Genomic DNA, 13,207 nt, shown 5'->3' on the forward strand with positions numbered 1-13,207 from the left:
TTTAGCTGCAATATCATTTCCAAAATAGTCTGCAAAGCTAGAGTCTTCTGTAGGAAAAAGCAGAGTGACATTACCTGTTAAAAATGTGCCTAAATGAAATTCTGAAATGAAGAGTCCTTGCTGATAGATATTGTTTATCTCAGAAAACAGACATTCAGCATTGAAAAAGGTATACTTCTCAGTTAGAAAAAGAACTTTTTTTTTTTTTAAGAAAGCTGTTAGTTTCTTCTCCCTTGATGCAAAGGAATTGCCACTGCAATGCTACTTTTGTCTTCCACATCCTTTTCTCAAAAAAAACATGCTAGTGAGTTAGGTCAACATGAGCATATTGGTTTTATACCTTTTTTTGTTTGTTTGTTAGTTTAAATGTCCCTTTGTTTCAGCTTACCTGATTCTTGGCTGTGTAGGGATGAGGCCCATTTTTGTTTCATTCTGAATCTTACAGTACAGTCAGGGGGGGTCTGATTATTACCATAGCATAAATAATAATTATGTTGTCCAGTAGTTTCTGCAGAAAGAAATGCCCTCTTTGCTAGGTAGCTGGGTTGTCTACTCTAGTAGTAACAGGAATAGTTGATGATAATTTTAGTTGTCCTTTAAGAAAGCACAGCCATTGAGGGAATACTACTAATACAAAATGAAACTTTAAAAATAAACAAACAAAAAAACACACACAAAAAACCCAAACAAAACACCACAACTGGTATTCATAATTTTCTACAAGCAGCAGCACAAGCTCCAGACTGCTCTATGTGTTTTTTTTTACCAAAATAAGTATTTATTTCTAAACAAATCTTGCTATTCTTACATACCTTTAAATCTTTAATGACCCTATTTACTTTTTATTGTAAAAATGCATTTTGATTTTTTATATCTCTTCATTTTACTGTCTGATATGCCTTCCAGAGTACAATACTGCAATGTCTGGAATTATTTAAACTTCAGGGCAAAATGTTCTTGGAGTTCTCTTATCTTTCAACTTGGTGCCTATTTTTTAAACGGCCTCGCAGTAGCAGACTGTTCTGCTGGCGTGAAAGGTTTAATAGTGATTCAGAAACAGTAACAGACTGAAATAGCCCGAAGTGGGAACAGAGTGTTAGGGTCACTGTAAAGCTGGGGCAGAAAGAGAAATGTGAGGAATTTCCAATTTGATAATGCCTCTGAAAGGATTAAAAAAGTTTGGAGGTGGCTTGGGGTTTTTTTGTCATGTGTCTGATTAAACTGAAACCTTGGTAGGTAAAGGGCATGTTTTCCATAGCCTGGTGAGCGTGAGACTGTACTGCAAGCACGGTCCTTCTAAGGCTGTTTCAGACATGGGGCACACAGCATGACCTGATCTTTGTATTCTTATATGCAAAACCATCATAGCTCAGACCCAAAAAGGAACAGCATCCACTTCAGGGCTACCCATGGTCCTGGTGCATCACAGTCCTGTGACATCTCTGTTGACCTGGAAAGAAATAGCAGCATTGCAGCAAGGGAGAGAGCTGGTGAGAAATGGTGATAACCTGTGAGCTGCCTTCCAGTACATCTCCCCTTGGCTGTGAGTAGGAGGACTTCATTCTGTATAAGAGAGCTGCTCTTTTTTTTTTTTTCTTTTTAGACTAAGAACACCTTTTCAAGTAATTTTCACTTTGCTTTTGAGTGCAAAGCACCAAGACAAGAGAATGACATGGTACTTAAACAAGTGTAACCACAAGTGTGGTACAAAATACTTTTAGAACTGGACAGGATATGTCTCCTGTCATTGCTGCAAATCTGTGCCTGAATACATTATCTAATTTGCATTAGAAGAAGCTGAAGGACTATTCAAAGAATTCCTAATATTGTTTTTCTGTTTGCAAGGTTGCTCACATGGCACATCCTTGGTAAAATGGCCTAAACAAAAACAGCTGTCATGATGGGAATGTGAGTTCAAGCATCCAAAAGTGCCTGAGAGTGCATATGCCACAGTTGAGTATATTAAAGGAGATGACGACCATAAACCAAATTAAACAGTAACCAGGGAGATATAGAGCGAATTTTGAAAGCAAGCTGGTGCCAGTTTGGAAAGAAGGGAAAAATGAAACTTTGTAACTATGGGGAGAACAGTGGGAACAGAGCAAGTGGTCAAAACCACAGGAGTTGGGTTTGACACTGTTATGTGTTCACCCACTGGCATGAAAAGCTGTGTCTGGGCCAGGCAGAGCATCCTCCCTGACCATGCCAGGGCAGGGTCTCACACCCGGGTGTATGTGTGACCTTGTGGGGTCCTTTCTCTCTGTGTTAGCAGGGTGCAAGGCATAGCACCGGTACACATAAAGCACCCACATCTGTACAGAAGGTGTGTGAGAGGGGGACTGTGTCCGTAACCATGGGTGGGCAGATGCACAATTCTGTGTGCTTGGTTAGAACTCTGGGGGATTGGTAAAGAAAGGCCATTTAGAAATATGTTAGGTGCTCATTAGCCTTTTGTCTCTTAACAGTGTCTTCTCTGTTGTACTGACGATACTGAATCTGAATGTATATTTCACTGATTGCCAGTTAATCATGTGCTATTAACAAATCAATAAACCATTTTGATTGTGATTCAGTTTAAACTAAGTGAACAGTGCAGTTTCTCCCTGTCACACTGTTAGGTTGTAATCATAGATATTACGTGCTGTGTAATGGCATTGTGAGTTAGAGAAGTTGCCTGCCAGTGGAAGGACAGACAACTGTTGACAATGAAAAGAATCTCACTATTAATATAGTGAGATAGACCCTTTCGTTAAGACTTTTGGGCAAAACAATGACTGGTTCTAGAATTTGGTGTGCTGTAACAATATCATTTAACTCAAGTGTGACGGCAAGCATGCTGTTAGAACATGCTGAACTTATACTGGTCAGAGATGGTATTTCAGCGGTGACTAAGGTCCTATTACCAGTCATAACTAGTTCCCTACTGGAAGACACTGACTTCCTTAAAAATGTGTCTTCATAACACAAAATGGCTTCCAGACACTGTTGCCAAAGTTATTCAGGTTTGAACAAACACTGAACTTTTATGTCAAAGCCCCTGCATTGAGTAGGGAATGAATAAAGTCTTGAGTAACCCCATGACTGACACTTCTTTGTGCAGCTGCCTTTGGTTGCACACCTACTTAGATGTTCTACATTTCTTATAAACAGGAGGCAAGAGTACTCCAGGGATGATGTTTTTCTGTCTGCCCTAGATGTCCTGAGGCATGGCTTGCCTATGCATTTTGGTTTATTAGAGGCTGGAGGTGGCAAAGGAAGTCAGACATGATTAAAGACATTAGCTTCGAATCTATTGATATCCCATGAAAGAGGTGAGGAAGGGAAGAAAGATTAAGTTATTGATTTTATTTCAGTTTGGTTAGGGTACATTTAATCGATGACTCAGGAAGATCACAAATATAAGACTGGAAAGGACCGAGTCTGGTCCCTTGCTTTGTGATCAAAGGTGATTTCTTTGTATCAGCCTACATTATGCCTGCACAAAGATTACTTCAAAGCCTTACTCCTTAGGTGAGTCTTCTAATTTTCAGCTTAAATTTATTGATAGGATGTTTATACCTATCTGCTCTTGTGTGCTGGTGTTATCTTTTAGCTTAAATAGTTTTAACATTGCCTGTATTCATAGACATCAGCCAGGAAATTTATGGTACATTTTCAATTTGGTTCCCATTTTGGTTTAGTTGTAGCTGAAAGTATCTCTGACTGTTTCAAGCCTGTAGTTGTTTGGCAAGTGCTTTAGTAACCCAAAAGCAGTTTAATAAAATCAGAACTACTTTGAGCTTCATAGCATCAGAACATAAAACATTTAAAATTGTAGAAATTGTAAGACCCATGCCTGCAGCACGGATTTTTACAGCTAATTGGTTTGAGCCACAGTTTCTGGGTTGGAATCTTGAGTGTCACCTAGCTGGCTGCCTCAGTGTTTTTCCCCACTCTCTGAGCTTCCCACAGGGGTTCAGGAACTGGAAAGCAGCAGCATCTCTGCTTCATTTGAAAAGCAGTTAGTACCGCCGCTGTGACAAGGAAGGTTAAACCACCCTAACTTCCTCATCACTGCAAGGAAACTAGCTTTTGCACCCACCAGCCCACTGGTACAGATCTTGTAAAAGCAGGCATGGACAGTGATGCGGAAAGATTGATGCAGGGAAGCAGGACTGTCATGGTGTGGTTAGAGCACTGCTGTCTGCAGCACCATGGGGTTCTCCACACAGAAGAAAAGTACTTAAAGATTTGATCGGTGAAGTTCTGTGCACAGCTGTTTCTTAGAACGCAGGCAGGTGCAAAAAATGTCTTTCTACTGATTAGGTGTGCACCACTAACTGCAAAATGGATGCAGCCCCATCATCACAGGGTCATGGAGCAGAGTGAGAGTTTGTTCTCCACACATATGAGTCACCTGGCAAGAGAAAGGGGGAGGGAAAGGAAGAGCTGTTATGCTGTCTGGAAGAGTCCTGGGAGGTGAAACAGCTGAATGCCAGTTTTCACTAAGACCAGCCCTTTGAATTGATAACTGAAAACACAGCCCAGGTTAAAAGAAAAAAAAAAAAAATCCAGCTGCATTTTGAGAAGAAAAAAAACCTTTAAACTGCTATGGAATTCAGGTTTTACTTGAGATCTGTTCTCTCAACACACTCTTTCTTATCTTATATCAGTAGGTTGACTAAGCCAGTAATTTTAAGGGTGTGTTATGTGGTCTTAGGGTGCATATACAAGGTAGGCCTGGGTACACTCTGTGCCAGCCAGACATCACCACTATGAGGTATCTGGTCTGCAGCTGGTTTGTGTCCATCTCCTGAGAGCACTTAGTACTCTTACCTTTTTTTCCCTGACTCTCAGTATCAAATAATTGTCTTCATATGATCCACATTTCCACTGGAGTGCACTTCTTATAAAGCCAAGACATTTAATGAAAATATTAATAAGCCTGTTACTTACATGAATACATGAGGAGGTCCTCTGTTAGTCCAGGTCAACATATAGTTCTTTTAGAACAATCTTTATTGTTTTTCTTTGGACAGGTCATGATCCATATTATAATTCATTTGCATCTTCACCATCTTATAATTTCTCATGTGATACTGAAGCATTTCAACATCATTTAGGTGTACTTGATCAAGTATATTTCCTTTGCTCTGGGTAGTTGGTTATCTTATGCAAGAACCAGTGAGTTAGTAGATCAGTTTGTATTTTTGTCTGATTTTTATTTCAATTATTTTCAACATAGATCTGGATTGGTATGTATATAGTAGAGAAGTTCAGTTTTGCACACATTTAATGTGAATTCCTGTTTTTTAGCTGAGCATATCAGACACAGGGAACCACAAAATAACTTCTTTTGGATAACAAAAAATATAAGCTTATCTTAGTATGGAAGGGGTTAATATGAAAAAAATGAGGTATGATGTACAAACAAGCAGACTGCAGGGAAGGACTCTGCCAACCAAAATTGCCAGACATTTATTTATTTATTCATTCACTCAGCAAAGTTTGGAGAGGAAAAAAAGAAGGGAGAAAAAAAAAGGCAAGAACAACAAAACTTGTGTGTTGCAAGAGGATTAGGGGAAGTGACTGCTGAAATCAGGGTATAAATGCTTTGCAAGGTCAGTCCTGGAGCAGACAGTGAGTAAAATAGAAGTGGAAATAACACAAAGTAATCAAAAAAGTAGGCTACAGTCCTATATGTGTTTGTTGAGTTTCTGAATGTCCAGGATGTCATTCCTGGGTTATTTATCTCTGCTTTTATGTTGGATGTACTGTACTGCAGAAAGAGGTAAGCTTTCATGTAGAAAAAAGAAAAAAAAAATATTTCTTAAAATGTAGGTAAAGATGGTTACTAAAAAAAATATGTAAATAAAATGCTTGCATTGTAGCCTATTTTACTGAACTTACGACAACAATTATTAAGATTTCTTCTGGCAGATTTAGCATATTTAGTATTTTGTATCCTGTCATAGGTATTATTTCACCTGTTTATTTGGATAACAACTGCTGTTATTTGTCTGTTGCATAAGTTTTTTAATAGTTACTATTCTTTTAAACTAGAGCCAAACAACTGATTTCTTATTAATAATGTTTGTTAATTATTCTAACATCTAAAACCTGTAAACAGCTGGTAGATTAAAATAGAAAATATTAAATAACTGTGCATTTCTTTCTGTCTGGAATAACCCGTGAGATAACCTGAGAAAGACGAGCGATTACTAAAATGACTGAAAAGCTTACAAAATATCTGTTGAAGGACAGACTGGTTTTAATCCATTAAATGAGATAAATGTTTACAGGTATGATTTAGTACATGTTTAAAGAGGTAGGTAGTATTCTGGATATCTTTTCAGAAGCCTCTGGTATTTTCTGCTTCTCTGTTCAGTTTATTTTTCTTGATATGGTGTTTATATTGTTTAAGGTATGTTTAGTAATGTAATTCTTTTGCTTTCTGTCTGGGTTTCTTTACATAGACGGTTGTGGAAAGGGTGCTGTGTGTTTTTGAGCTAGTCTGTCTTTTCTCAGTTCAGGTTGTTTTTAATTTCCAGTGAAGATTATGAAGATCTTATTAGTCAAAACAATCGGATAGATTTTACTTTGAAAAATTGAAAAATTTGGACTTTAATAAAATGTATTATCATTTTTTTTTCTACTTATAGTAAATACTGCTCCAAAGCAACTAATAAAGTCTAATTCGTTTGCAAAGTAGTCTAGAAAAGTCCTGGAGTTTGAAAAGAAAGTTTGCCTGAATTTGCACTTCCTTTTCAAAATGCTTGGTTTAGATCAGAGAGATTGCATAGGAATGTGAATGTAGCAATATTTGATTTATCCAGGACAACTATTACCATGGGTCATGCAGGGTTCTTAGTTCAAGCTTCATCTTGAAAGCCTATGTGAGTTGCTAAAGAGCTGTTTTTTTTTGGACAAGGGCTGAAAAATACTTCTACCTGAATTCATAGTTTGTGCTTGACTTTGTGGAAGTTGCTACCAGCATAATAATGACAGGAAAGCAGCTTCAGAGATTTCTGATTGAGGTCAAGTCACGTATAAATAGTAAATGATTAATTCCAGCTCTTCCAGTCTCTCGCTAAAGGATTTGAAGGTATGCATTTAGTGGATGCTTTCTAATATAAAAATAAACCCCTCCCAGTTTTGCTAAGTACACATGGTGAGTGCATGATATAATTTATATAGTTTTGAAGTACATCTTGTCAGCAGATTTATTCTTCTGAAGCTACTGTATTAACTGCATTAAAAAAAAATAGCTGTAGTCAGAAATACACACACATGCTGTGACACTTGATGGGAACACATAGTTCAACATCAGGGCAGGGGTGGTAAAGAGCAATCAGAGAGCTGAAATAAAACCCAGAAAGAAGCATGTCTTAGTAACAATGAAGAGACTGTCAGGAGATTATATTTTGTGCTTTTTTTTTATTATTATTGTAAATGAGGAGGAGTTGAGAGGCCTCATTCTGCACACAGACAATAAAAATATAATACAACTCAGAAGTAAGAAGTAAGGGAGTATAGAGCAGAGTAGATAGTAAGGAGAACAGAGCAGAGCAGCTCTCTCTGTACTAAATAGTCTATTTTAAAAATCATAGAATTCAGAGCCCAGTTTTTCATCTTGCAAACTGAAAGCACTGATTTTAAGAAACTCTAATTAAAAATAGGTAGAATTAGAAAAAAGCATTTTCTCACCATAAAAAAAAGAACTTCTGGGAGGATAAACTAAATATTTTCAGCATGTTTGAAAGACAGAACTAGCTAGAGGAGCCTCGTTCATTTCACTTATTCATGCATTTTGTAAATATTTTGTTAAAAAGTGAATGTGTCTTAACATTACTATGTCCCTACTACGTTTTTTGATAGTAGGGTAATACCCTCTAGTGGACAAACCCGATAATTTTTACTTAGATATTTGTAGGAGGAAACATACTAGAGCAGTTGGAAAAAAACTTGAACATGTGGGCATACCCTTTCTTCAGCACCTCAGCAGTATCATCAAAGCTTGTCTGCTTCTTCTGGCTACTTAAGACAGCCAAAATAAAGTTTTTAGATTTCACAGCTAACATTCTTTTCTTTATATTTTCAAAATGCCATCACTACAGAACACTTAAAATTATACAGGGTTTGGTTTGGTTTTTCTTGTAACAACTATTTTTCATTATTTTAAAACATTTTTCTAAACTTAATTCTCCAATTTGGTAGGTATTCCACTGACTGAAATAAAAACATTGAGTGTTCAAGCGTATGTCTTTGTACAACCAAAGTACAATTCACTTTCCACACCTTGATGTGCAATAGTGAATATACAATCTGCTCACTTTGTACTAGCAATCACAGCTACTTTATCTGTGTTTGTGATCTCTGCAGTTTAGTTCAGCAAACCGTGACTCCACATCCTTCTCATAATGAAAGATCCTAAATATTTTTCCCATAGTCCCACTTTCAGGCAGCACCTGGACAACTCCTAGGAAAGCTCTGGTGAGAGTATTGCTGCCTTTTCAAACTCATGACCTTATGACTAAACTGGTGAGAGGACTTCTGTGCCAGCTCTCTACTGAGTAATGAATCTACTCACCAAGAGATTTCCTTCCTTTGTGGACATTTCTTCTCCCATTTATTTTCTGTACAGAGGTTTCATTTCTTTTCCAAGACTTCATTTCTCAGAGGTTATTTTATTTATTCTCGATGAATTCTTACTTTTCATGTTCACGTGTAAAACAGACTTAATTGCATCTAATTATATGACTGTCCAGACTCTGTTACTCTGGGTAAAGCTTCAACCTTTAAAATAAGTACATTTCAGTCACCCAAGCACAGAGAGTTAGTCACTGAAATTAGCTAAACCAAAAGTTTCTTAAGAAAGCTGTTTTAGTCTTTCATTAACAGCTACCCAACACTTGTTTCTTTCCCCTTTAATCTGCTTTGTCTTGTTCTCAAACTGTTGAGGAACTTCTTAATAAAATTAATTCAGTCCCATTTCTTGTAATTCATATGGGCTTGGCTGTACATTTCATGGACACTGAAAAAGGCCCAGGAAGGAGCCTTTGGGGGAGAACTGTATAATAGTGAGCTAATGAGAAATATCAGACAACACCATCCACCCCCTAAACTGAGTCAAAATGCTTTGAAACTAGCGAAAGTCAAAGTGAATACCCAAAATTAATTAAATTATGTAATAAGTAACTTGCCATAAGAAGTAATCTCATGGACAGGAGTAAATAAATTTTAGAATATCAGGTGATCTCAACCTAGAGAGAAAGTTTAGGCAATGTGAAGGTGAGGGGAGATTTGACAGAACTTGGTCAAGTGATACATATACTTAATGTCAGTAAGGATGACAGTGGCTACAGAGGAAAATAGTTTGAAAGGAAACTCCACAGAGTGCACAGTGTTGTTCTCTGTGGTAATGGAAGGACGGGCATGGAGGAGCTCCCGCAGATGGAAGCAATGCCCGTGACTAGTACCAAGGCAGTAATCTCAGCCTTTCTAACTACAATCTACTTCATGAATTAAAGGTGTCCTGTATGGTTTCTTGGCACTTGCTTGACTATTGTTATGTCCTTATAAAAGCCTACTCATATTCCTACAAAATGTGGCTTCTTGGCAGTTTCCTATTTTGTGATGATTAAGTAGAAAACATGCTTGTTTGATTGCAAATATCCTCAGAATTTCTTGCTACATTTTCTATTGTAAAATTATTTTGGCATTTGTAGCATGTGCGTCAGTCACCAATATTTTTGTTTACAATTTTTAGCTTGTAAAGAACCTCCTCCTAGGCGGGATAAAGAAGAGCCTACTGAAAGATGGGACAAACCTCCCTATCCACATGGTACTCAAGTAACATACAGATGTCGGCCTGGATATATGAAACTTGGACGAATTGTGTTTGAGTGTGCTGATGGAGCATGGAAGCAACAGCTCCAAGGGGCAGAATGCAGAAGTAAGTACTTAAGCAAAATTTGTGTAGGGATTTGACCTGACAGATCACAGTCCTCGCCAGTGATGTCAATGTGAAATTGCCATTGTATCTTTACATAACACTTACTTATTTCAGCATCCTTTAAAATATCATCCTAAAAAGTTTGCATGCATAAGGAAAAATTTTTGGAAGTTCCTTTTCTCCAGATCAAAGGATCATTTTTTAATTTTCTTTACAGGAGACTATCTTACTCTAGGCCAGCCTTATTCACCTGAATTATGTTACATTACTAAGTTATTAAAAGCTTCCTTCCAAAATTTTAGAAAAAGTCTAATGCGGATGAAATTTACAGTCTAAACAGAATAAAGCACTAAACCAGCTTCTGAATGCTAGTCAAGAGACAGTATTTTCTTCCTTTCAGTTTATTCAACTAGTTCTATGAAAGATATAATTTCTTGGAAGTGGGAAGCTATTTTTTCCCTGCCTTTTCTTTTAATCTGTGAAGGAAAAGTCATGATTAGGCTGAGACCTGCTATTTATTAGCTCTAGTAAGCTGTTAAGAGTTTAGAAGCATCTCACACTCTCAGATAGAATTTATTAGTGAAGAAACGGAATTTTATTATTTTTAGTCAGCAGATACTTCTTTTCTGTAATAAATGAGTTTTAAACACAAACTTTAGACACACAAGCTTTTCTTCTCATATATCTAACATGCAAAATTTTTGTTAGTAGACTATGTTTGGTTTCATAACATAAAATTAAGTCCCAGGTGTCAGTTGAACTGACATGAATAGAAATCATGAGTAAAAATAAATTAATAAAATTGTAACTAGTTTCTTTTACATTTTTTATTTAGTCACCTTCTCAGTTTTCATATGTATCTGTATAACTACTCAGTGAACACAGATCTTTCAACATATACAATATTTTGTGTTGCTATTTAGTAACATTTTAGTAAATACTGCCACCCAATGAATAAATACTGAGACTGGCAAGGTGCACGTGAAGGAGAAAAGGGATGCTCTGCCACAGGCCACACTATGCATTTTATTTTGCAGTCTATATCATGATATCAAAAATGGATGAATGAGAGGGATGGTGTGTTCATCTTTACAGTTCTATTGGGAATCCATGACAAATAGCTAGGGCCAGACTACAAGAAATGTCCTGTGGTGAACTTTGTGCATAAAGGACTGAGGACCAAAAGACTCCTGGAGCCTTAGTTCATTCCTCTTTACTCATCAGAATCCCCATCAGATTGAAGAAATTTGATTTTCAATCATAAATAGATTCTGCAGGGAAGCTTTGGACCATTTTACATCACAAGTGATATGAAAAGCTGAAGTTACACCCTGCCATTACATTTGTTATTAAAATTTAAGGTGAGCTTAGCCTTTTTAAACGGAGGAGCCGGTTTTGAATTTTTGAAAAGCCCTTACTGCTAATTACTAGAAAAGTGCTATCTTTTACACTTTCACATTTGTATATATAGTATAAGTAATGCTGCTTCTTCTTCCTTCTTCTTCCTTCTTCTTCCTTCTTCTTCCTTCTTCTTCCTTCTTCTTCCTTCTTCTTCCTTCTTCTTCCTTCTTCTTCCTTCTTCTTCCTTCTTCTTCCTTCTTCTTCCTTCTTCTTCCTTCTTCTTCCTTCTTCTTCCTTCTTCTTCCTTCTTTTCTTCTTCTTTCTTCTTCTTTCTTCTCTCTCTTTTTTTTTTTGTTTGTTTTTTGTTTGTTTGTTTGTTTTTGTTTTGTTTTAAACCAGATAGGCCCTGTGGACATCCTGGAGATACTGAATTTGGTTCCTTTGAACTTACCAGTGGAACTGCATTTGTATTTGGTGCCAGAGTTGAGTACAGATGTAATGATGGGTAATACTTATTTAATTCAGTATATGAGGGTAAACATAAGGTGTTAATGTTAAAATAAGTGTCAGTTATAGATTTATTGTCTGTAATGCAGCTACAACTTACTAATATTTAATGCTTCATTATTGTTTAATTTAAATTTCTATAATTACAGTAATATTAAACATAACTCTTTCTCATGGCTGGTGCTATTGGAGTTACTGAACTCATGCACCTGGAGGTGTCATCTGAAGTGTCTAAAACATATAAGACTGTAGCTAACCTGAAATCGTGGTGGTCTGAGTAGAAAACAAAAATAGTGATCTGTTTGTAAAGCTGCCTCATGTCTCCACTGAGCAGTTAAGATGGAGATACAGCTTTGTATACTGGAATCAGTGCTTTCAGTAGGCAGCCATGATGCAGTTATCTTTTGTTTTGTTTTGTTTTGTTTTGCATTATGAAGTAAAATGTGTTGTAAAAAATGTTTGAAGGAAGACATTTCTGTTAAAATCACTAACATGTCCTCACTGAGCACCTGGAAAAAATTCTTCCTCCTCTATTCATCTTCTCCAATGAAAACTGCAGCAAGGCAAATACTGTGCTTAGTTAAGTATGCCTATGGATTCCTTCCTCTTGAAATGCAAATCAGCTATAAGCATGGTATGATGATTTAGCTATGCATTTGCAGTCTTATAGATTTCTTCCTACTTTCTGATTTTTTTTTTTTTGCCATATACAATCTAAATAAACAAAATAGGCAAGAAGCAGGCCAAAACCCCACTTTTCTGTCATGTTTTGGTTAGTCTGTGCAAGAACATATGAAACCTACTTCCTTTGCTTCAAAAACAGCAGCACTGCTGTTTCTGTCACATAATGAGACCGTATTCTAGCATTATTTACTTTTTATTCCATAAGATACCGGATGGTCAGCCAAAGAAATTACCGTGACTGTCAGGCTGATGGATGGAGCAATGACATCCCTCACTGTGAAGGTAAATGGAGATGGACATTTAATTATTTTTCAAACTGTCTTTTTATCTGTCTGATACTATCTAGAACGAGTGTGTGATCTCTCTACTAGTATTAATTCACAATTAAAAATTTATCAATTCAAATTATGTAGCTGTGAAACTCTTACAGTGACTGCTCAGCCTTTTTAGTCGAAGGAGCACTGAAGCATTTGTTAAACAGCATTCACAAATTGGACTCTTGTCACGCCTTGCCTAAAGGCCCTGATAGAGTAGCTGTCTGCAAAACATGGCTACAAAACACAGCTGGGGTGAGACATTTTGAATGTTTGTGACAGCATGTATTCATTTAGCTGATTTCCTCCTCCACTCTTGTGAATATCCTAGCCATTAAAATTTCATTATAAGTTCTCTCCATTAGCATACTATAGAAAAACTTCAGTAAGTAAAAATGAGAGCAAGATAGACCCAGACCTCAAGAGT

At 36.8% G+C, this 13,207-nt stretch overlaps 1 protein-coding gene across 3 annotated transcripts in view; it reads left to right on the forward strand.

Moving 5' to 3' along the window:
* Positions 1–5,618: 5,618 nt before the first annotated feature.
* CFH (complement factor H) overlaps positions 5,619–13,207 on the forward strand; it is a 30,955-nt gene continuing 23,366 nt past the window's right edge. For all 3 annotated transcript variants that reach the window (XM_082052971.1, XM_082052973.1, XM_082052972.1), the window contains exons 1-4: positions 5,619–5,770; positions 9,749–9,934; positions 11,675–11,780; positions 12,672–12,748. In XM_082052971.1, the coding sequence (XP_081909097.1) occupies positions 5,701–5,770; positions 9,749–9,934; positions 11,675–11,780; positions 12,672–12,748 (439 nt within the window). In that variant the 5' untranslated portion in view covers positions 5,619–5,700. The remainder of the gene's footprint in view (positions 5,771–9,748; positions 9,935–11,674; positions 11,781–12,671; positions 12,749–13,207) is intronic.

Source organism: Streptopelia decaocto (genome assembly GCF_964273445.1).
Source record: "Streptopelia decaocto genome assembly, chromosome: 5".
In the NCBI taxonomy this organism is placed as follows: domain Eukaryota; kingdom Metazoa; phylum Chordata; class Aves; order Columbiformes; family Columbidae; genus Streptopelia; species Streptopelia decaocto.